Source organism: Balaenoptera ricei, chromosome 13, assembly GCF_028023285.1.
Source record: "Balaenoptera ricei isolate mBalRic1 chromosome 13, mBalRic1.hap2, whole genome shotgun sequence".
Lineage (NCBI taxonomy): Eukaryota > Metazoa > Chordata > Mammalia > Artiodactyla > Balaenopteridae > Balaenoptera > Balaenoptera ricei.
This window is the reverse complement of record NC_082651.1, coordinates 38,431,465-38,454,488: the sequence shown is the minus strand read 5'-3', so window position 1 is coordinate 38,454,488 and position 23,024 is coordinate 38,431,465. Positions and strand designations below refer to the sequence as shown.

Genomic DNA, 23,024 nt, shown 5'->3' with positions numbered 1-23,024 from the left:
AATAGAAAATATGAACAGACCGATCACAAGCACTGAAATTGAAACTGTGATTAAAAATCTTCCAACAAACAAAAGCCCAGGACCAGATGGCTTCACAGGCGAATTCTATCAAACATTTAGAGAAGAGCTAACACCTATCCTTCTCAAACTCTTCCAAAATATTGCAGAGGGAGGAACACTCCCCAACTCATTCTACGAGGCCACCATCACCCTGATACCAAAACCAGACAAAGATGTCACAAAGAAAGAAAACTACAGGCCAATATCACTGATGAACACAGATGCAAAAATCCTCAACAAAATACTAGCAAACAGAATCCAACAGCACATTAAAAGGATCATACACCATGATCAAGTGGGGTTTATTCCAGGAATGCAAGGATTCTTCAATATACGCAAATCAATCAACGTGAATACATCATATTAACAAATTGAAGGAGAAAAACCATATGATCATCTCAATAGATGCAGAGAAAGCTTTCGACAAAATTCAACACCCATTTATGATAAAAGCCCTGCAGAAAGTAGGCATAGAGGGAACTTTCCTCAACATAATAAAGGCCATATATGACAAACCCACAGCCAACATTGTCCTCAATGGTGAAAAACTGAAACCATTTCCACTAAGATCAGGAACAAGACAAGGTTGCCCACTCTCACCACTATTATTCAACATAGTTTTGGAAGTTTTAGCCACAGCAATCAGAGAAGAAAAAGAAATAAAAGGAATCCAAATCGGAAAAGAAGAAGTAAAGCTGTCACTGTTTGCAGATGACATGATACTATACATAGAGAATCCTAAAACTGGCACCAGAAAACTACTAGAGCTAATCAATGAATTTGGTAAAGTAGCAGGATACAAAATTAATGCACAGAAATCTCTTGCCTTCCTATATACTAATGATGAAAAATCTGAAAGTGAAATTAAGAGAACACTCCCGTTTACCATTGCAACAAAAAGAATAAAATATCTAGGAATAAACCTACCTAAGGAGACAAAAGACCTGTATGCCGAAAATTATAAGACACTGATGAAAGAAATTAAAGATGATACAAATAGATGGAGAGATATACCATGTTCTTGGATTGGAAGAATCAATATTGTGAAAATGACTCTACTACCCAAAGAAATCTACAGATTCAATGCAATCCCTATCAAACTACCACTGGCATTTTTCACAGAACTAGAACCAAAAATTTCACAATTTCTATGGAGACACAAAAGACCCCGAATAGCCAAAGCAATCTTGAGAACGAAAAATGGAGCTGGAGGAATCAGGCTCCCTGACTTCAGACTATATTACAAAGCTACAGTAATCAAGACAGTTTGGTACTGGCACAAAAACAGAAATATAGATCAATGGAACAGGATAGAAAGCCCAGAGATAAACCCACGCACATATGGTCACCTTATCTTTGATAAAGGAGGCAAGCATATACAGTGGAGAAAAGACAGCCTCTTTAATAAGTGGTGCTGGGAAAATTGGACAGGTACATGTAAAAGTATGAAATTAGAACACTCCCTGACACCATACACAAAAATAAACTCAAAATGGATTAAAGACCTAAGTGTAAGGCCAGACACTATCAAACTCTTAGAGGAAAACATAGGCAGAACACTCTATGACATAAATCACAGCAAGATCCTTTTTGACCCAGATCCTAGAGAAATGGAAATAAGAACACAAATAAACAAATGGGACCTAATGAAACTTAAAAGCTTTTGCACAGCAAAGGAAACCATAAACAAGACCAAAAGACAACCCTCAGAATGGGAGAAAATATTTGCAAATGAAGCAACTGACAAAGGATTAATCTCCGAGATTTACAAGCAGCTCATGCAGCTCAATAACAAAAAAACAAACAACCCAATCCAAAAATGGGCAGAAGACCTAAATAGACATTTCTCCAAAGAAGATATACAGATGGCCAACAGACACATGAAAGCATGCTCAACATCATTAATCATTAGAGAAATGCAAATCAAAACTACAATGAGGTATCATCTCACACCGGTCAGAATGGCCATCATCAAAAAATCTAGAAACAATAAATGCTGGAGAGGGTGTGGAGAAAAGGGAGCACTCTTGCACTGTTGGTGGGAATGTAAATTGATACAGCCACTATGGAGGACAGTATGGAGGTTCCTTAAAAAACTACAAATAGAACTACCATACGACCCAGCAATCCCACTTCTGGGCATATACCCTGAGAAAACCATAATTCAAAAAGAGTCATGTACCAAAATGTTCATTGCAGCTCTATTTACAATAGCCAGGACATGGAAGCAACCTAAGTGTCCATCATCAGATGAATGGATAAAGAAGATGTGGCACATATATACAGTGGAATATTACTCAGCCATAAAAAGAAATGAAATGGAGGTATTTGTAATGAGGTGGATGGAGTTAGAGTCTGTCATACAGAGTGAAGTAAGTCAGAAAGAGAAAAAAAAATACAGTATGCTAACACATATATATGGAATCTAAGGGGGAAAAAAAGGGCCATGAAGAACCTAGTGGCAAGATGGGAATAAAGACACAGACCTACTAAAGAATGGACTTGAGGATATGGGGAGGGGGAGGGGTGAGATGTGACAGGATGAGAGAGTGTCATGGACATATATACACTACCAAATGTAAAATAGATAGCTAGTGGGAAGCAGCCGCATAGCACAGGGAGATCAGCACGGTGCTTTGTGACCACCTTGGGGGGGGGGTGGGATGGGGAGGGTGGGAGGGAGGGAGATGCGGAAGGGAGGAGATATGGAAACGTGTGTATATCTGTAGCTGATTCACTTTGTTATAAAGCAGAAACTAACACACAATTGTGAAGCAATTATACTTCAATAAAGATGTTTAAAAAAAAAAAAGAAGTATAAGAACAGTGTCTTACCAAATAGAGAATATCAATAAAGAGAAATTACAAAAAAGAACCAAATAGAAGATCTGTAGTTGAAAAGTACAATAACTAAAATAAAAAATTGACTGGAGAAAGCTCAGTATCAGATTTGAACAGGCAGAAGTATGAGTCAGTGAACTTGAAGATAGGCCAATTGAGATTATCCAGTGTGAGAAACAGAAAGAAAAAAGAATGAAGAGAAATTAACAGAATCTCAGAGTCCTATGGGACACCTTCAAGCATCCTATTATACACATAATGGGAGTTCCAGATGAAGAGACAGAAAAAGAGACTGAAGGAGTATTTGGAGAAATAATGGCCTAAAATTTCACAAATTTGATGACTGCTGTTAATCTGCACATCCCAAAAGCTCAAGGAAGTCCAAGCATGATACAGTCAAAGAGAGCCACATCTACATACATCATAAACCATCAAATGACAAAGACAGTGTTAAAGCAGCAAGAGCGGAGTTATCATGTACAAAGAATCTTCAATAAAACTAATTGCTGATTTTTCATCAGAAACCATAGAGGCCAGAAGGCATTGCAATGACATATGCAAAGAGCTGAGGAAAAGAACCTGCCTACCAAGTATTCTGTACCTAGCAAAACTACCCTTCAGAAATGAAGGAGAGATGAAGACATTCTCAGATAAACAACAGTTGAAAGACTCCACTGCTAGCAAACTGACCCACAGAAAATACTAAAGAGATTTTTTTCAAGATGGAATGGTGAACACCAGACAGTAACTTAAATCCACATGAAAAAAGTACTAAAGGTAACTACATAAGTAAATACAAAAGACAGTATAAATGTATTTTTGTTTGTAAGTCAGTTTTTCTCCTATATGACTTAAAAGACAAATGCAGTATAAGCAAGTCCCAAATACATAAAGAAAAACTAACAGAATTAAAATGAAAAAACCTGACACTATTTTTTTAAATAAATAAATAAATTTATTTATTTATTTATTTGTATTTTTATTTTTGGCTGCGCTGGGTCTTCGTTGCCGCGCGCGAGTTTTCTCTAGCTGTGGCGAGCAGGGGCTACTCTTTGTTGTGGTGCGCGGGCTTCTCATTGTGCTGGCTTCTCTTGTTGAGGAGCACGGGCTCTAAGTGCATGGGCTTCAGTAGTTGTGGCTCTTGGGCTCTAGAGCGCAGGCTCAGTAGTTTTGGCGCGCGGGCTTAGTTGCTCCGCGGCATGTGAGATCTTCCCAGACCAGGGCTCGAGCCCGTGTCCCCTGCATTGGCAGGCGGATTCTTAACCACTGTACCACCAGGGAAGTCCGAAAAACTGACACTATTAAACGGAGAAATATTTCAAGCCAATAGCAAACGGTCATATATTGTATAATTCCATGTATATGAAATGTCCAGAATGAGCAAATCCATATAGACAGAAAGTAGATTAGTGGATGCCAGGGGATGTTGGGGAGGGGAAAATAGGGAGTAACAGCTAACATATACAAGATTTCTTTGTGGGGGCGTGACAAAAATGTTCTGGAATTAGATAGCAATATTGGTTGTGAAAATACTAAGAACTAGTGAATTGTACACTTACTTTAATCGGTGAATTTTTTTTTTTGAATCTTGTAGAAGTTTTTATTTCAGTGATGAAAAGAACGCAGTAAATGGAAACTATGCTGGTTTACGTTAGGCATGCACCTCTACCTGAAACTGCTGTTAGTTTTTGACTGGCCTAAATCTTTATAACTTATTTTTTCATTTAGGCACATCTTTAAATTTTTTTGGACCCTGACATACAGGGTAAGTTAACGTCTTCCTTGTGGCAGTTTAGTATGAGAATTATGTTCGCTGGCTAGATTCCTTTAACTAAAGTCCTCTAGACTCTCAGGCTACCTGTACTAGCTCAAGACTGTACTTTATATATAGAAATTTAAGTGAATCACAGTATAAGGGAGGGAGATAATCTAGAAAAGTGAAATGTACTGTATGAATACTCCATACATTTTTTTTCCAGCACTGATAATCAAACACTAGATAAGGAGGCCTACAGTCAAGTACCAAATTACTCTTTCCCCCACTGCTGCCCTTTCTGAGAGACACAAAGATGTATATCGATCTCTCCAGAAATCTGAAAGGAATCCACACAAATAACAGATTATTACCTATGTGGTCCCACATATCAAATTATAGAGCAGTTCCACTATTAAAATTATAGGAAGCAGTTAATGGGACTATGAGGAAAGCATCGTCCCACATACAGTAACATACACCTAGTAGAGTTTTCCATTCATCTGTCAATTGTTTTCCCAAGATTAGCATTAAAAAACACAACCCCAAACACATTTGACCCTCAAACCACCCCCACACACAAAAATCGGTCTTTATTCATTCTCAGATGACAGGATGTCCCAAGAGTGACAAAGGTGGGAGCCGATCCCCCCACAGCCTTTTCTTCAACCATCCCATCAACTGCTCTTCATTTCTTGAACTACCTTCCTTTTCCAGAGAGGTAATACTCAGGTCAGTCAGAAAGGCTTTCTGAGAAGACTGGCTTGGATTTCTGGGTCTGTTCCAGTCGATTCTAGATGAATTGGCTTGTATCAATGAAGCGCTCAACGCAGTTCACAAAACAAGCCTCAGCCCGACTGTCCAACTTTGGCCCAGGCTTGTCCATGCACATTTCCCAACAAAGTTCCGTCATCTGGTGCACCAGCTGCTGGAAGCGCTGCTTCTGAGTCTCTACCTCCGTGCAATGCTGCAGCTGCGGGTCGACCGAGCCCAAACCCGCTGCGGAGGAAGACGAGGAGGACGCCATCCCAGCGCGGCCACGCGTGCCGAGACAAACTCCGCACCAAGTCACCGACCTTCACGTGTCTCCGCGGCAGAACCCTTAAATGGTGAATTTCATGTTTTGTCTCAATTTAGAAAAAAAGTGTGTGTGTGTGGGGGGGGGGGGGTGGGCAGGAATGAACATATGAAGGAAAAGACTGCCTAAAACTGTAAAGATTTGGTAACAGATTTAAAATACATTTTGCAGGCAAGAAAGGGTGGAATTAACATGAAGGAAGTTAAATTAGTGATGAGGACAAATCTGAGAGTCTGCAAAATTACAGAGGAAAAAGGAGAAGAAAATGAAAATGCTGTGAAAGATGATGAGAGACATAAGAAACATAGCTAAGTAAACCAAACCAAGAATTATATCTGCAGCTGAGGAAGAAAGTAATATTCAAACACTTAATTGAATAAAACATCCTCCTCCTGAAAAGGGGAACACTGTATGCAGATTGAAAGTTGCCATAAAAATCCAGGGAAAAATCAGAGACTGAGACACATATCAGAAAAAGATTTTTGAGTCAAAATAAATAGAAGAAAATCCCATAAATAAACAATTTAAAAAAAAAAGTTAAGAGAAGAAAATTTAGTCTGATATCAGGCTTATTTAAAATACTAAATGTAAAAATAATGGAACCAAATCTGTATTTATTGGGGAAATTATATAATTCAAGGATTTATGGACCCAGTGCATTTTCATTAAGCACTATGACAATGAAAAGACATTTTCACAAGTACACAGCAGCTAGAAAGTATATTCAACCTCTGTACCTTCTTGAAAAATTCACTTGAAGACTCACCCAGCTGAAGAGATGAATCAAAATGAAGAATTCATTACAGAGAAATGAAGCAATGCTGAAAGTGATCAGTGGTGAACTTTGAAGTCAGTTTGACACAACACTCATCTAAATAGCAAATTTAGTTACAAGGTGGAAAAAAAAATGCCAAAAGTTAATTTTGGAATGAAAGGCATGAAAAGAAAAAACAATTGTATTTTTTTGTCTTTTTGACTAAAGAGCTGTCATTTTATTCATGACTTGGTGATCAGATAGGTTAAAGAAGTTTTCATAAAAAATAAATTTGACTTGATTAAAATTTAAAACTTGTGTGCACCAAAAAAAAAAAAAAAAAAAAAAACACCATCAACATAGTAAAAAGGTTGCACACAGAATTGGGAAAAACATTTGCAATTCATATATCTGATGAGAGATGACTATCCATAATATATGAAGAACTCTTACAGTTCAACAACAGCAAAAAGCAATCTAATTTTTAAATGAGTACAGAATCTGAAGAGACATTTCTCCAGGAAAGATACAGATGGCCAAAAAGAACGTGAAAAGATGTTTTACTTCATTAGTCATGAAGGAAATGTAAATAAAAACTACAAAGAGATACCACTTCATACCCATTAGGATGGCTTTTATGAAATAAAAAAGAGCAAGGGTTGGCAGGGATATGGTGAAATTGGAACTCTTGTGTATTGCTGATGGGAATGTAAAATGGTATAGCCACCGTGGAAAACAGTGTAGTGGTTCCTCAAAAAATGAAACATAGAATTACTATATGATCTAGCAATTCTTCTTCTAAGTATATACCCAAAAGAATCGAAAGCAGGGATTTGAACAGATTTTGAACACCCAGGTTCATAGCAGCATTATTAACAATAGCCAAAGGGTGAGAACAATCCAGATGTCTACCACCTGATGAATGGATCAATACAATGTGATACATACATACAATAGAATATTATTCAGCCTTAAAAAGGAGTGAATTTCTGACACATGCTACACTGTGGATGGACTTTGAAGGCATTGTGCTAAGTAATACAAGCCAGTCACAAAAGGGTTGGAGGAGGAGGAAAAGGGAGTTATTGTTTAATAGGTACAGAGTTTCCATTTGGGAAAATGAGTTAATTCTGGAGATGGATGGTGTGATGGTTGCCCAACAATGTGAATATACTTAATGCCTTAACTTGTATACTTAAAAATGTTTGAAATGGTAAATTTTATGTATATTTTACCACAATGGAAAAAAGCTACCAAAAAATGAAACTCGAAAAGAATTTTAAAACTAGATATCTGTCTTCCAAATTATTGTTGAGTATATAAAATAAGCAAAATAACATAGAACAAGAACAGGAAACAAGAGGGGCTTCCGTGGTGGCGCAGTGGTTAAGAATCTGCCTGCCGTCGCAGGGGACACGGGTTCAAGCCCTGGTCCAGGAAGACCCCACATGCCGTGGAGCAGCTAAGTCCATGCACCACAACTACTGAGCCCGCATGCCACGACTACTGAAGCCCGCGAGCCTAGAGCCCATGCTCCGCAACAAGAGAAGCCACCGCAATGAGAAGCCCGCGCACCACAATGAAGAGTAGCCCCGCTCGCCGCAACTACAGAAAGCCCGCGCGCAGCAATGAGCACCCAATGCAACCAAATAAATAAACAAATAAATACATTTATTAAAGAAAAAGAATGAAAACTAAACTTTTTAAGCCTAGTCTTTCAGAACAGTAGAATGGGCTCCCAAAGAACCTTTCAAATGCTAATTTTTCTCTTTTCCTTACAAATTCTATAATCTAATAAATTATATACTTGCACTGTTTCTTAGATGTTCAATTGCTTTCCTGATTCCATTTTTTTCATATGTATTCACCTTTGCCCAAAATGCTTTTCTCTTTCCATCTCAGTTTTTTTGGTTTTGTTTTAAACATCTTTATTGGAGTATAATTGCTTGACAATGGTGTGTTAGTTTCTGCTTTATAACAAAGTGAATCAGCTATACATATACATATATCCCCATATCTCCTCCCTCTTGCATCTCCCTCCCACCCTCCCGATCCCACCCCTCTAGCTGGTCACACCACACTGAGCTGATCTCCCTGTGCTATGCGGCTGCTTCCCACTAACTATCTATTTTACATTTGGTAGTATATGAGTCCGTGCCACTCTCTCACTTCGTCCCAGCTTCCCCTTCCCCCTCCCCGTGTCCTCACGTCTGTTCTCTACGTCTGCGTCTTTATTCCTGTCCTGCATCCATCTCACTGTTTATCCAGTGTAACTCTCTTCTCACACTAGTAGATGCTTGAGAGGTATTTTAAAATAATTTTTGTCAGCTTCCTGTCTGAATCGTGATTTCCCTCTCTTAGGTTCCAGGGCTGCTGCTGCTTCAGAGCAGTCAGCTCAACTACAAGACACGAAGATTGATAATCTAGCAGACACTAAAGCCATTAAACAGAAAGGGGAGATCCACAGTAAGAGGACCGTTCCTAAGGAAGCCTGGCCCGAAGAGAAGAAATCCTTGCAAATAGATATTGCAGGTAATGGGGAGTGGGGTAGGGGGTGTGAGAGAGAGAGAGCATGCACACGCAAACGCCTGTGTCTACGTGTTTCCACTTAATTCTGATGAGACTATAGTCTCACAATTTAAACAGAGTTCCATCTTTTTATTTTTTGCTTTCTTATGCATATCACTTCAGTGCTTCTTTGTCTGTGTGGATGTATGTATTTATTTGTAAGATAATTGTTACTTCTGGGAAAAGACACTGGCAATTTAGAAACAAAATTACAATTAAATACCCAAGGCTGATAGTATTAGAAGTGAAGTATCATGTCTCAACACTGAAACAGGGGAGGGAAAGCTTAAGGCATTCCAGATGACTGTGACAAAGACAGAAAGAATCTCAATACAAACTTTTAAAAAATTACAATAAAAAAGACCCAAGATCAAATCTATTTATGTTCACCCATGGCCCCCTTTTTCTAATAACATAAAAGAAAAGTGTATAGGACACAAGCCATTACTACCTAGCTGTCAAAGGAAAACTGGATATCCACATGCAGAAGAATTAATTTGGACCATTACCTTTTACCATATACAAAATTAACCCAAAATGGATCAAAGATCCAAACAGAAGAGCTAAAATTATAAAACTCTTAGAAGAAAACATGGGGGGAAAGCTTCATGACATTGGATTTGGCAATGATTTCGTGGATATGACACCAACAGTATAGGCAACAAAAGCAAAAATAAATAAATTATACTATATCAGAATTTAAAACTCTGCTTCAAAGGACACAATCAACAGAGTTAAAAGACAACCTGTGGAATAGGAGAAAATATTTGCAAATCATGATAAGTGACCAATATCCAGATTATATATGGAACTTCTAAAAGTCAACAACAAAGAAACCCAATTTAAAAATGGGTAAAGGACTCGAATAGACACTTCTCCAGGGAGTATATATGAATGGCCAACAAGTATATGAAAAGATGCTTAATATCACTAATCATCAAAGAAATGCAAATCAAAACCACAATGAGATACTACTGCACACCTATTAGGATGGGTAGTATCAAAAGAACAGAAAATAACAATCGTTGTCAAGGATGCAGAGAAATTGGATCCCTTGTGCACTGCTGGTGGAAATATAAAATGGCACAGCCATTATGGAAAACAGTGTGGAGGTTCCTAAAAAATTAAAAATAGAATGACGATATGATACAGCAATCCCACTTCTGGGTGTATATCCAAAGGAATTCAAAGCAGGATCTCACAGATATCTGCACACCCATGTTCATTGCAGCATTACTCACGATAATCAAGATACGTCCATCAGCAGATGAATGGATAAATATAATGTGATATCTATACAATAGAATGTTATGCAGCCTTAAAAGAAGAAAATCCTGTCACATGCTATAACATAGGTGAATCTCAAGGACCTTGTGCTGAGTGAAATAAGCCAGTCACAAAAAGATAAACACTGTATATTCCGCCTACGTGAAGTATCTGAAATAGTGAAAATCATAGAAACAAAGTAGAAAAGTGGCTGCCAACGGCTGGGGAGAGAAAGGAGGGGGAGTTCATGTTTATTGGGTATAGAGTTTCAGTGTTGCAAGATGAAGATGTTCTAGAGATCTGTTGTGCAACAGTGTGAACATACTTAACACTGCTGAACTGTATGCTTAAAAATTGGTTAAGATGGTAAATTTAATCTTCTGTGTTTATCACACACAAAAAAGAATGTGTAAGATGAAAAAACAACATTGCAATTCTGCAGTGGGTAGTCTAGGAGACATAGCTTGGAAAAGAAAGATGGAAATATAACCTGCAGAAGCATACTCTAGCCCAGGCCGCACAGAGGAGGTGAGCGGCGGGCGGGCGAGCGAGAGAAACTTCATCTGCAGCTCCCTATCGCTCCCCATTCCTCACGTTACCGCCTGAACCATCCCCCCACCCCCCAACCCCGTCTGTGGAAAAATTGTCTTCCATGACACCGGTCCCTGGTGGCAAAAAGGTTGGGGACCGCTGCCCTAGAGGACCCTCAAGGAGAAATGGATAATACAGAACACTAGAGAGCTTGAACACACATACTTAGCCCATGACAGACCATAGAAATGAAATTAAAAAAAAAAAAAAGCAGAGTTAGAGAAACATCTGGAAATATTGAGGTTGATGTGTATAAATGTTTGTATGCTTTTAAAACACAACCTTTCAAATGCTCATAGAACATTTTTTTTTCAAACAGCTTTTTTAATATGTAATGCACATATATAATTCTCCCACTTAAAGTGTACCATTTAATGATTTTTACCCTATTCACAGATATGTGCAACCATCCACACAGTTGACTTTAGAACATTTTTATCACCTCAGAAAGAAACCCTATACCCCTTAGCTATCACCCCTCTATTTCCTCATCACCCACCTCCCCCCAAGCCCTAAGTCAACCACTGATCTACTTTGTCTCTATTATAAATTTTCCTATTCTAGACCTTAATACAAATGGAATCATTTAATGTGTGGACTTTTGTGACTGGCTTCTTGTAACTCAGCATGATGTTTTTGGGTTCATCCAAGTTAGGGCTTGTATCATTATTTTATTCCTTCTAATGGCTCAATAATATTTCATCGTATGTATGTATCACAGTTTGTTTATCTGTTTGTTGATGGACATTTGGTTGTTTCCACCTTTTGGCTACTATGAATAATGCTTTTATAAAATAATGATTTTATATTTATAAAATATAAATGCTTTTCTATTCATGTACAGGTTTTTATATGGACAATATGTTTTCATTTGTCTTGGGTACGTACCCAGGAATGGAATTCCTAGATCATGTGATAACTTTATATTTCATCATCTGAGGAGTTGTCAGACTGTTTGCCAAAGTGGCTGCACCATTTTACATTCCCAGTAGCAATGTATGAGGATTTCAATTTCTCTACTAACTCACCAACACTTATTATCTGACTTTTTCATTGGATCTATTCTAGTGGATGTGAAGTTGTATCTCATTTTGCTTTTGATTTGCATTTGCCTCCTGATTATGATGTTGAACATCTTTCTGTGTGCTTATTGGCCAGTTGTGTGTTATCCTTGGAGAAATGTGTATTCAGATCCTGGCCTGGTTTTTATTTGGGCTATTTCTCTTTTTTATTGAGTTTTAAGAGTTCTATGTATTCTAGATACACATTCTTATCAAAATTTTGATTTTGATATATTCTCCCATTCTGTGAGTTAAAATTGGGAAGTATGAGTCCTCCAACATGACCTTATTTTTCATGATTGTCTTGGCTCTTCTGGGTCCTTGACAATTCCATATGCTTGCAAAATTTCTACTAAGAAATCAGCTAGGATTCTGATAGGGATTGTGTTGAATCTGTGATCACTTTGGTGAGAATTGCTTTCTTAACAGTAAGTCCGTGGACTTGGGATGTTTGATTTAGATAGATATTTATTGATTTAGATATTTATTTAGATATTCTTTAATTTCTTGCAGTCATTTTTTGTAACTTTCAGAGTAGAAGTTTTTCTCTTCTTATGTTAAATTTACATTAATATTTTAATTTTTTTGAGGCTGTTGTGAACAGAATGGTTTCCTTTTGCTTTTCTTTTTGTTTTTGGCTGTGCTGCTTGACTTGAGGGATCTTAGTTCCCCAACCAGGGATCTAACTTATGCCCTCTTGCAGTGGAATTGCAGAGTCCTAACCACTGGACTGCCAGAGAATTCCCCCAGAATGGTTTTCTTAATTTCATTTTCAGTTTGTTAATTGCAAGTATATCATAATACAATTGATTTTTTTAATATTTAACTTTTATCCTGCAACGATGCTGACTCGTTTATTAGTTCTAAATGGTGAATGGGATTGTTTGCTTAATTGGTCTTTCTTAGCTTTCGTTGTTAGTATGTAGAAATGCAGCAGATTTCTGTGTATTAATTTCATATCCTGAAACTTTAGCGAATTCACTGATGAGCTCTAGTAGTTTTCTGGTAGCAGCTTTAGGATTTTATAGTATCATGTCATCTGTAAAAACTGACAGTTTTACTTCTTTTCCAATTTGGATTCGTTTTATTTCTTTTTCTTCTCTGCTTGCCGCGACTAGGACCTTCAAAACTATGTTGAAAAAAAGTGGCGAGAGTGGACATCCTTGTCTTGTTCCTGATCTTAGGGGAAATGCTTTCAGCTTTTCACCATTGAGTATAATGTTAGCTGTGGGTTTGTCATATATGGCCTTTATTGTGTTGAGGTATGTTCTCTCTGTGCCCACTTTCTAGAGAGTTTTTATCATAAATGTGTGTTGAAATTTGTCAAAAGCTTTTTCTGCATCTATTGAGATGATCATATGTTTTTTTTAAATAAATTTATTTTATTTATTTATTTTTGGCTGTGTTGGGTCTTCATTACTGTGTGCGGGCTTTCTCTAGTTGCAACGAGCGGGGGCTACTCTTTGTTGCGGTGTGCGGGCTTCTCATTGCGGTGGCTTCTCTTTGTTGCGGAGCACAGGCTCTAGGCGCACAGGCTTCAGTAGTTGTAGCACGCGGGCTCAGTAGTTGTGGCTCACAGGCTCTAGAGCACAGGCTCAGCAGTTGTGGCACACGGGCTTAGTTGCTTCACGGCATGTGGGATCTTCCGGGACCAGGGCTCGAATCCGTGTCCCCTGCAGTGGCAGGTGGATTCTTAACCACGGTGCCACCAGGGAAGCCCGATCATATGGTTTTTATTCTTCAGTTTGTTAATGCGGTGTATCACACTGATTGATTTGCAGATATTGAAAAATCCTTGCATCCCTGGGATGAATCCCACGTGATCATGGTGTATGAGCCTTTTAATTTATTAGTGGATTCGGTTTGCTAGTATTTTGTAGAGGATTTTTGCATCTATGTTCATCAGTGGTATTGGTCTGTAGTTTTCTTTTGTGTAATATCTTTATCTGGTTTTGGTATCAGGGTGATGGTGGCCTCCTAGAATGAGTTCAGAAGTTTTCTTTCCTCTGCAAACTTTTGGAAGGGTTTCAGAAGGATGGGTGTTAACTCTTCTCAATGTTTGGTAGAATTCACCTGTGAAGCCATTTGGTCCTGGACTTTTCTTTGTTGGGAATTTTTAAATTGCTGATTCAATTTCAGTTCTGGTAATTGGTCTGTTCATATTTTCTGTGTCTTCCTGATTCAGTCTTGGGAGGTTGTACCTTTCTAAGAATTCATCAGTTCCTTCTAGGTTGTCCGTTATATTGGCATGTAGTTGCTCATAGTAGTCTCTTATGATCCTTTGTATTTCTGTGGTGTCGGTTGTAACTTCTCCTTTTTCATTTCTGATTTTATTGATTGGGGCCCTCTCCCTTTTTTTCTTGATGAGTCTTCCTAAAGGTTTATCAATTTTGTTTATATTTTCAAAGAGCCAGCTTTTAGTTTCATTGATCTTTCCTATTGTTTTTTTTAGTCTCTATTTCATTTATTTCTGCTCTGATATTTATGATTTCTTTCCTTCTACTAACTTTGGTTTTTATTTATTCTTCTTTCTCTACTTGCTTTAGATGTAAGTTTAGGTTGTTAATTTGAGATTTTTCTTGTTTCCTGAGGTAAGCCTGTATTACTATAAACTTCCCTCTTAGAACTGCTTTGTCTGCGTCCCATAAGTCTTGGATCATCGTGCTTTCGTTTTCATTTGTCTCTAGGTAGTTTTTGATTTCCTCTTTGATTTCTTCAGTGATCCATCGGTTGTTTAGTAGCATATTGTTTAGCCTCCACGTGTTTGTGGTTTTTGCAGGTTTTTTTTCTTGTAGGTGATTTCTAGTTCCATAGAGTTGTGGTTGGAAAAGAAGCTTGATATGATTTCAGTTTTCTTAAATTTACCAAGGCTTGTTTTGTGGCCTAACATGTGATCTATCCTGGAGAATGTTACATGTGCACTTGAAAAGAATGTGCATTCTGCTGCTTTTGGGTGGAATGCTCTATAAATATCAGTTAAGTCCCTTTGGTCTAATGTGTTATTTAAGGCCTGTGTTTCCCTGTTGATTTTCTCTCTGGATGATCTGTCCATTGATGTAAGTCAGGTGTTAAAGTCCTTACTATTATTGTGCTGCTGTTGATTTCTCCTTTTATGTCTATTAATATTTTGCCTTCTGTATTCAGGTGCTCCTATGTTGGGTGCATATATATTTACAGTTGTTATATCTTCTTCTTGGATTGATCCCTTGATCATTCTGTAGTGTCCTTCTTTGTCTCCTGTGACAGTTTTTATTTTAAAGTTGATTTCATCTAATATAAATATTGGTACTCTGGCTTTCTTTCGATTTTCATTTGTGTGGACTACCTTTTCCATCCCCTCACTTTTAGTCTGTATGTGTCTCTAGATCTGTAGTGAGTCTCTTGTAGGCAGCAAATACACGGGTCTTGTTTTTGTATCCATTCAGCCAGTTTGTGTCTTTTGGTTGGAGCATTCAGTCTGTTTACGTTTAAGGTAATTATCGATATGTATGTTCGTACTGTCATTTTGTTAATTGTTTTGGATTTGTTTCTGTAGGTCTTTTTTTCCCCCTTCTTTTGTTCTCTTCTCTTGTGATTTGATGACTATCTTCAGTGTTATGTTTAGATTCCTTTTTTGTGTATGTGTGTATCTGTTACTGATTTTTGGCTTGTGGTTACCTTGAGGTTATTGTATAGCAGTCTCTGTATACATATGGTGATTCTTCTAAATTGCTGATGTCTTAATTTCAAATGCATTTGCAATTACCCTCCATGTGTACTCTCCTCCCCTCATGATTACTGTTTTTTATGTCATGTTTTACATCAAATTGTTTTGTGTATCCCTTAACTGCTTATCGTGGATACAGATGATTTTACTACTTCCGTCTTTTAATCTTCCTGCTAGCTTTGTTTGCGAATGATTTCCTACCTTTACTGTATGTTTACTGGTGAGCTTTTTTGTTCCATAGTTTTCTTATATCTAGTTGTGGCCCTTTCTTTTGCACCTGGAGAAGTTCCTTTAACATTTGTTGTAAAGCTGGTTTAGTGGTGCTGAATTCTTTTAGCCTTTGCTTGTCTGTACAGCTTTTGATTTCTCTGTCAAATCTGAACAAGAGCCTTGCTGAGTAGAGTATTCTTGGATGTAGGTTCTTCCCTTTCATCACTTTAAATATATCATGCCAGTCCCTTCCGACCTGCAGAGTGCCTGCTGAAAAGTCAACTGATAGTCTTATGGGAGTTCCTTTGTATGTTATTTGCTGCTTTCCCCTTGCTGCTTTTAGTATTCTCTGTATCTTTAATTCTTGACATTTTGATTACAGCGTGTCTTGGTGTGTTCCTCTTTGGGTTATCCTGTATGGGATTTTCTGCGCTTCTTGGACTTGGATGACTATTTCCTTTCCCAGGTTAGGGAGGTTTTCAGCTATTATCTCTTCAAATATTTTCCTGAGCTCTTTCTTTCAAATATGTTCCCGGGCTCTTTCTCTCTTCTTCTGGGACCCCTGTGGTGCGAATATTAGTGCTCTTGATGTTGTCTCAGAGATCTTTTAAACCGTTCTCATTTCTTTTCTTTTTTAAATCTTTTTTCTGTTCAGTGGCAGTGATTTCCACTACTCTGTCTTCCAGCTCACTGATCCATTCTTCTGAATCCTTTAGTCTACTTTGATTCCTTGCACTGTATTTTTCATTTCAGTTATTGTATTCTTCATCTCTGGTTGTTCTTTATATTTTCTAACTCTTTTCTTAAAACTTATAACTTCTCGTTCTGTGCATCCATTCTCCTCCTGAGTTCTTTGATCATCTGTATGATCATTACTCTGAACTATTTCTTGGGTAGATTGCCTATTTCCACTTCACTTAGTTCTTCTTCTGGGATTTTATCTTGTTCCTTCATCTGAAACATATTGCTCTGCCATCTCATTTTGTCAATAAGTTGCTATTTGTATTTTTATGTATGTAGTAGGTAAGTTACATCTGTCAACCTTGGAGAAGTGGCCCTCTGTAGGAGGCGTCCTGTGCATTTCAGCAGCACACTCCCCTCTCGTTACCCAAGCTGTGTGCTCTAGGGGTTCACCCTAAGAGGGCTACTTGGGCCTTCTGTTGTGGTGGGCTAACTATGTGGGTAGTCTGGTAGGCCCCTAGTCTGGTTGGTTGCCAGGTCCTGCCTTGTGTGGATGCTGCTGGCTGCTGTTTAGCAGGGCCTGGTCACAACGTGGCTGGTTGCAGAATGCTAGGGGCCCCGGGGCTAATGCTGGCTCACTGGTGGGTGGAGTCAGGGTCCTGAAGACCCTAGGGTTGTTGCCTACCCACTGGTAGTTGAAGCCAGATCATGGGGTTAGTGCTGGTCTACTGGCAGGCAGAGCTGGTCCCTGGAGTCCAGCTGCAGGGTCCTGGGATCCCAGAGCTCATTTCAGATTGTTGAGGGGGTGGTGTCGGTTCCTGACACAGTTGGGTACAGGGTCTGGAGTGTCCTGAAGGTTTCCTTGGCCTGCTAGTGGGCCAGTCCAAGGCCCAGCTGGTCCCAGGGTAGGCTCTGGCCTGCATTGAGGAATCATAGTTTTCTTGCTTTTGGTGCCTGCATCCTGGTGAATGAGACTGGTCTAGAAGCTTGGCCTGGCTTCCTGGTGGGAGAGTCCTGTGCCTGTCTACTGGTGGGTGGTGCTGGGTCTTGGCCCTCTGGTGGGCTGGGCCATGTCTAGGGGCTAGTCCAAAGGCAGCTGTGAGCTTTTTTGTCTTTAGGCAGCCTGTCTGCTAATGGGTGGAGCTGTGTCCTGACCCAGTTAGTTCTTTGGCCTGAGGCGTCCCAGCACTGTTGCCTGCAGGCTGTTGGGTGGGGCCAGGTTTTGGAGCTAATGAGCCAATATGTCATCCACCAACAGTGTTCCCCAATATGTCTGCCACCAGTGTCTATGTCCCCAGGGTGAGCCGCAGCCACCCTCCCCCAACCCCTGCCGCTCCAGGAGACTCTCCAAGACGAGCAGGTAGGTCTGGCCCAGGCTCCTATCAAATTACTTCTTTGGCCCTGTGTCCCAGGGTATATGAGATTTCATGTGCACCCTTTAAGGGTGATATCTCTATTTTCCCCAGTCCTGTGGGGCTCCTGCAATTAAGCCTTTCTAGCCTTCAAAGCCAAATGCTCTGTGGGCTCATCTCAACAATGCCAGACCCCCAACCTGGGAGAACCTCTGGAATATATTTACTCTCCAGTTTTCGTTGCCTACATAGGGGTTATGGAATTTGATTATATTGTGAGTCTCCCCCTATTACCGGTTTTGTTGCCATTCCTTCTTTATGTCTTTTGGTGTAGGAGATCTTTTCTGGTGGGTTCCAGTGTTTTGTGTGTGTGCGTTTTTTTTTATTGGTTGCTCTGCGGATAGTTGTGATTTTGGTGTGCTTGTGAGAGGAGGTGAGCTCAAGGTCTTTTTACTCTGCCATCTTGCCCACTTTCCTCTATACCACATTTTCTTTTTTTTTGTTTTGTTTTAATTTTTATTGGAGTATAGTTGCTTTACAGTGTTGTGTTAGTTTCTACTGTACAGCAAAGTGAACCAGCTATACGTATATATATATATAGATATCTATCTATCTATCTATATATATATATAGATAGATAGATAGATATCTATATATATATCTATATATCTATATATATATCTCCCCTCTTTTTTGGATTTCCTTCCCATTTAGGTCACCACAGAGCATTGAGTAGAATTCCCTGTGCTATATACAGTAGGTTCTCATCAGTTATCTATTTTATACATAGTATCAATAGTGTATATATGTCAGTCCCAATCTCCCAATTCCTCCCACCCCCCCCCATACCACACTTTCCTTATCTATTCATCCATCAGTGGACACTTAGGTGGTTTCCATGTCTTGGCTATTTTAAATAATGCTGCAGTGAGCACAGATCTACGAATATCTCTCCAAGACCAAGCTTTCAATTGTTTTGTGTGTAGACCCAGAAGCAGAACTGCTGGATCGTATGGTAGTTGCATTTTAACTCTTTGGGTAACCTCCATACTGATTTCCATAGTGGCAACACCAATTACATTCTCACTAACAGTGCACAGAAAAAGGAACCTTTAGCTCCATAACCTCACTAATGCTTGTTATTTCTTGTCTTTTTGATGATAGCCATTCTAACAGGTGTGAGGTGATATCTCATTGTGGTTTTGGTTTACATTTCCCTGATGATTATTGGTGCTGAGCATCTTTTCCTGTATTTGTTAGCCATTCGTATGTCTTCTTCACAAAAATGTCTATTAAGATCCTGTGCCCTCATTTTTTAATTGGGTTGTTTGTTTGTTTGTTTTTATTTGAGTTGAATTCTTTGTCTATTTTGGATGTTAACCCCTTGTCAGATATGTCATTTGCAAATATCTTCTTCCATTCAGTAGTCTGATGGTTTCTTTTGCTGTGCAGAAGCCTTTCAGTTGGATGTACTCCTACTATTTACTTTCGCTTTTGTTGTCTTTGCTTTGGGCGTCAAATTCAAAAAATTATTGCTAACACCAGTGTCAAAGCTCTTACTGCCTATGTTTTCTTCTAGGAATTTTATGGTTTCAGACCTTACATTTAAATCTTCAATCCATTTAGAATTGATTTTTGTGTATGGTGTAAGATAACGCTTCAGTTTCAGTCTTTTGCATGTGGCTATCGAGTTTTCCCAGTACCATTTATTGAAGAGACTATCCTTTCCCCATTGTATATTCTTGGCTGCTTTGTCATAAGGTAATTGACCTTATATGTGTGAGTTTATTTCTGGTCTCTCTATTCTTTTCCATTGATCTACATGTCTGTTTTTATGTCAGTACTATACCATTTTGATTACTGTAGCTTTGTAATATAGTTTGAAATCAGGAAGTGTGATGCCTACAGTTTTCTTCTACTTTTTAAAGATTGCTTTGGCTATTTGGAGTCTTTTGTGGTTACATACAAATTTTAGGATTGTTCAATTTTTGTGAAAAATGCCATTGGAATTTTGATAGGGATTGCATTGAATCTGTAGATTGTTTTGAGTAGTATGGACATTTTAACAATATTAATTCTTCCAATCTGTGAACACAGAATATTTTCCCATTTGTTCATGTCTTTTTCAGCTTTTTTCATCAATGTTTTCAGTATACAGGTCTTTCACCTCCTTGGTTAAATTTATTCCTAGGTATTTTATTCTTTTGATGCAATTATGAACAGGATTGTTTTAATTTGTTTTTCTGGCAGTTTATTATTAATGTATAGAAATGCAACAGATCTTTGTCTGTTAAATAATTTTGTATACTGCAACTTTACTGAATGTTTTAGTTGTAACAGTTTTTTTGGTGGCGTCTTTAGGGTTTTCTATATCTAAAACCATGTCATTTTCACATAGTGACAATTTTGCTTCTCTTCTGATTTGGGTGCCTTTTGTTTCTTTTTCTTGCCTAATTGCTCTGGCTAGAACTTCCAATACTGTGTTCAATAAACGTGATGCCGGTGGATATCCTTGTCTTGTTCCTGATCTTAGAGGAAATGCTTTCCATTTTTCACCATTGAGTATGTTAGCTATGGTCTTGTCAGAAATGGTCGTGAGCTATGTTTCCTGTATACCTACTTTGTTGAGAGTTTTTATCATGAATGGATTTTGAGTTTTCTCAAATGCTTTTTCTACATCTATTGACTATATGATTTTTGTCCTTTATTTGGTTAGTGTCATGTACCACATTGATTGATTTGTAAGATGTTGAATCATCCTTGCATTCCTGGAATAAATCCCACTTGATCATAGTGTATAATCCTTTTAATATATTATTGAATTTGGTGTGCTAATGTTTTGTTTGGTTTCTTTTTGCATCTATGTTCATCAGGGATATTGGCTTGTAATTTTTTTGTAGTGTATCTACACTGGGTATCTAGGTAACGTCTGGATAACAGGGTAATGTGGGCCTTATAAAATAAGTTTGGAAGTGTTCTCTCCTGTTCTGCTTATTGGAAGAGTTTGAGAATCTTTCATATTAATCCTTCCTTAAGTGTTCGGTAGAATTCAGCAGTGAAGCCACCTGGTCCTGGACTTTTGTTCATTGGGAGGTTTGAGAGTCTTTTTATCCTTTAGATATAAAAGCAGACTCCATGTATCCCACTATATTTTCGGGAAATTGTCTTAGGGATTCCCAGAGTATTTTGTGAAAATTCTGATTACCAATAATCTATAGAGAAGGTAAAATGGATCCCATAGTTACAAGTGATACTGTGTTTCATATGTATGTCTGTTTCTTCCATGACTTCGAACTCTAAAAATGTGTATGGAAACTGAATTAACGTTTGCAATTATGGTTTATAGTTGTTAAGATGTTCTACATCTTAAAATGCCTATTTTGATATAGAATGACTGTCAAAATGTGAAGATGGAAGATGGTAAATTATAGTAGGTGTATTTTACCACAATAAAAAAAATGGAGGGGGTGTGAAGATGGTTCAGAAAAAAGAATTTTTCAAGGCTCTAAAACATACAAAGAGTTGGAGTTTTAAAAATTCCATCCATTTAATTACTGATGATAAAAATAAAGTCTCAGGTTTCTTAGCTGAAAATGAGATTAATAATACCTCTCTCTCAGTTTGATAAGAGGGGAAAAAACAGATATAGAGCATATATCATAATAGCCCACACATAGCAAGCAGTAATACATAGCAGCTGCTGTTACAATCCCAAGAACCTAAATGCCCTCCTCAAGGTCATACAGCCAGTCTGTGGCAGAATCCAGCCCAGAATCTGGGTCTTTTGATCCTGAGTCTCTTAAACTATTACCATGCCAATCTAGCCACTAGGCACAAGGCATGAATCCTTTGTCCAGGCAGTGAATTTTCTGAATCTTTATATAGACCATTCTTTCCTTCAGTCTTTGTTTTGTATCTAAAGAATTAAATGTGAATACTATTTCTAAAGGGAATGCAAATATTTTGAAAGTCCTTCAAAATCTTTTTTTTTTTTTTTTTTTTTTCACCTTTTCAGAGTCCAGATGTCATTCAGAATTTGAAAATACCACCCATTCTGTCTTCAGGTCAGCTAAGTTTTACTTTCATCATCCAGTGCACCTACCAAGTGATCAAGATTTTTGCCATGAATCCTTAGGAAGAAGAGTTTTCATGAGGCATTCTTGGAAAGATTCCTTTCAGCATCATCCAGACAAACAAAGAGAACACACTTGTCTTCCTTCCTCTTATCAAAATGTGGCAAAGACAAAGTCAGATTATACCAGAATAGAGAGCCTCAGTATCAATGTAAGCTTGGAAAACAAAGAAGTACAGCATACTACTAAAAGTCAGGCTAGAGATTTTCCAAAATATGACAAACAAGTTAATGACCTAAAAAGGGATCATAAGGCCACCCCAGAGTTAACAACTCAGCACACTGTGAGTTTAAATGAACTCTGGAACAGGTATCAGGAGCGACAGAGGCAACAGAAACCTCCTGAGTTCAGTGCCAAGAAGGAACTTTCCTTGGTGGAGCGACTTGATCGTTTGGCTAAACTTCTTCAGCGTCCCATCACACATTCTCTCCAGCCCTCAGAAAGTACACAGGATGATAGCAAGGGGGAACAAGATGTTAAGGAATGGAGTGGTAGACAGCAACAGCAGAACAACAAGCTTCAGAAAAACAAACGGTATAAAAGCCTGGAGAAATGCCGTAAAAACACAGGCGATCTTAAAAAAAAAACAAGGTTCTTTCTACTCATCAAGCTGGGAGGGCCAATCAGATTACAATTGAACAGATTAAATTTGATAAATATATTCTGAGAAAACAGCCAGGTTTTCATTATAGAAATAACACTTCTTCAGATACTGCCGCCAACATCCTTTCCACCACCACTTCTGTGGAATCAGATATATTGACCCAAACAGATAAGGAAGTGACTCTGCATGAGAGGGGCAGCTCTATTTCCACCATTGATACTGCCCGACTGACTGAGCCATGCTTTTGGCCATGAAAGAGTTTGTTTGTCACCCAGGCGAATTAAACTAGACAGCAGCATCACCGACCATCAGAGGAGATACCTTGAGAAGCGGAGCGAGAAAAACAAGAAACCATTGAATACAGGT

At 38.4% G+C, this 23,024-nt stretch overlaps 1 protein-coding gene and 1 pseudogene across 1 annotated transcript; one reads left to right on the top strand and one right to left on the bottom strand.

The window, feature by feature from the left end:
* Positions 1-5,121: 5,121 nt before the first annotated feature.
* On the bottom strand, positions 5,122-5,721 carry LOC132376924 (mitochondrial import inner membrane translocase subunit Tim8 A-like; annotated as a pseudogene).
* Positions 5,722-6,520: 799 nt separating this feature from the next.
* LOC132377342 (centrosome-associated protein ALMS1-like) lies at positions 6,521-22,721 on the top strand. Its single transcript, XM_059943514.1, has 3 exons — positions 6,521-6,569; positions 8,848-9,018; positions 21,937-22,721. The coding sequence occupies exons 1-3, from the start codon at positions 6,521-6,523 to the stop codon at positions 22,719-22,721; spliced, it is 1,005 nt and encodes a 334-aa protein (XP_059799497.1).
* Positions 22,722-23,024: the final 303 nt, after the last annotated feature.

What these genes read in the sequence shown, in the direction of transcription:
- LOC132377342 (XM_059943514.1), top strand. Translation starts at nt 6,521, where the DNA reads ATGAAGAATTCATTACAGAGAAATGAAGCAATGCTGAAAGTGATCAGT. An exon ending in AATGCTGAAAGTGATCAGTG is followed by an intron (nt 6,570 to 8,847) that starts GTGAACTTTGAA and finishes TCCCTCTCTTAG; the next exon opens with GTTCCAGGGCTGCTGCTGCT. An exon ending in CTTGCAAATAGATATTGCAG is followed by an intron (nt 9,019 to 21,936) that starts GTAATGGGGAGT and finishes TCACCTTTTCAG; the next exon opens with AGTCCAGATGTCATTCAGAA.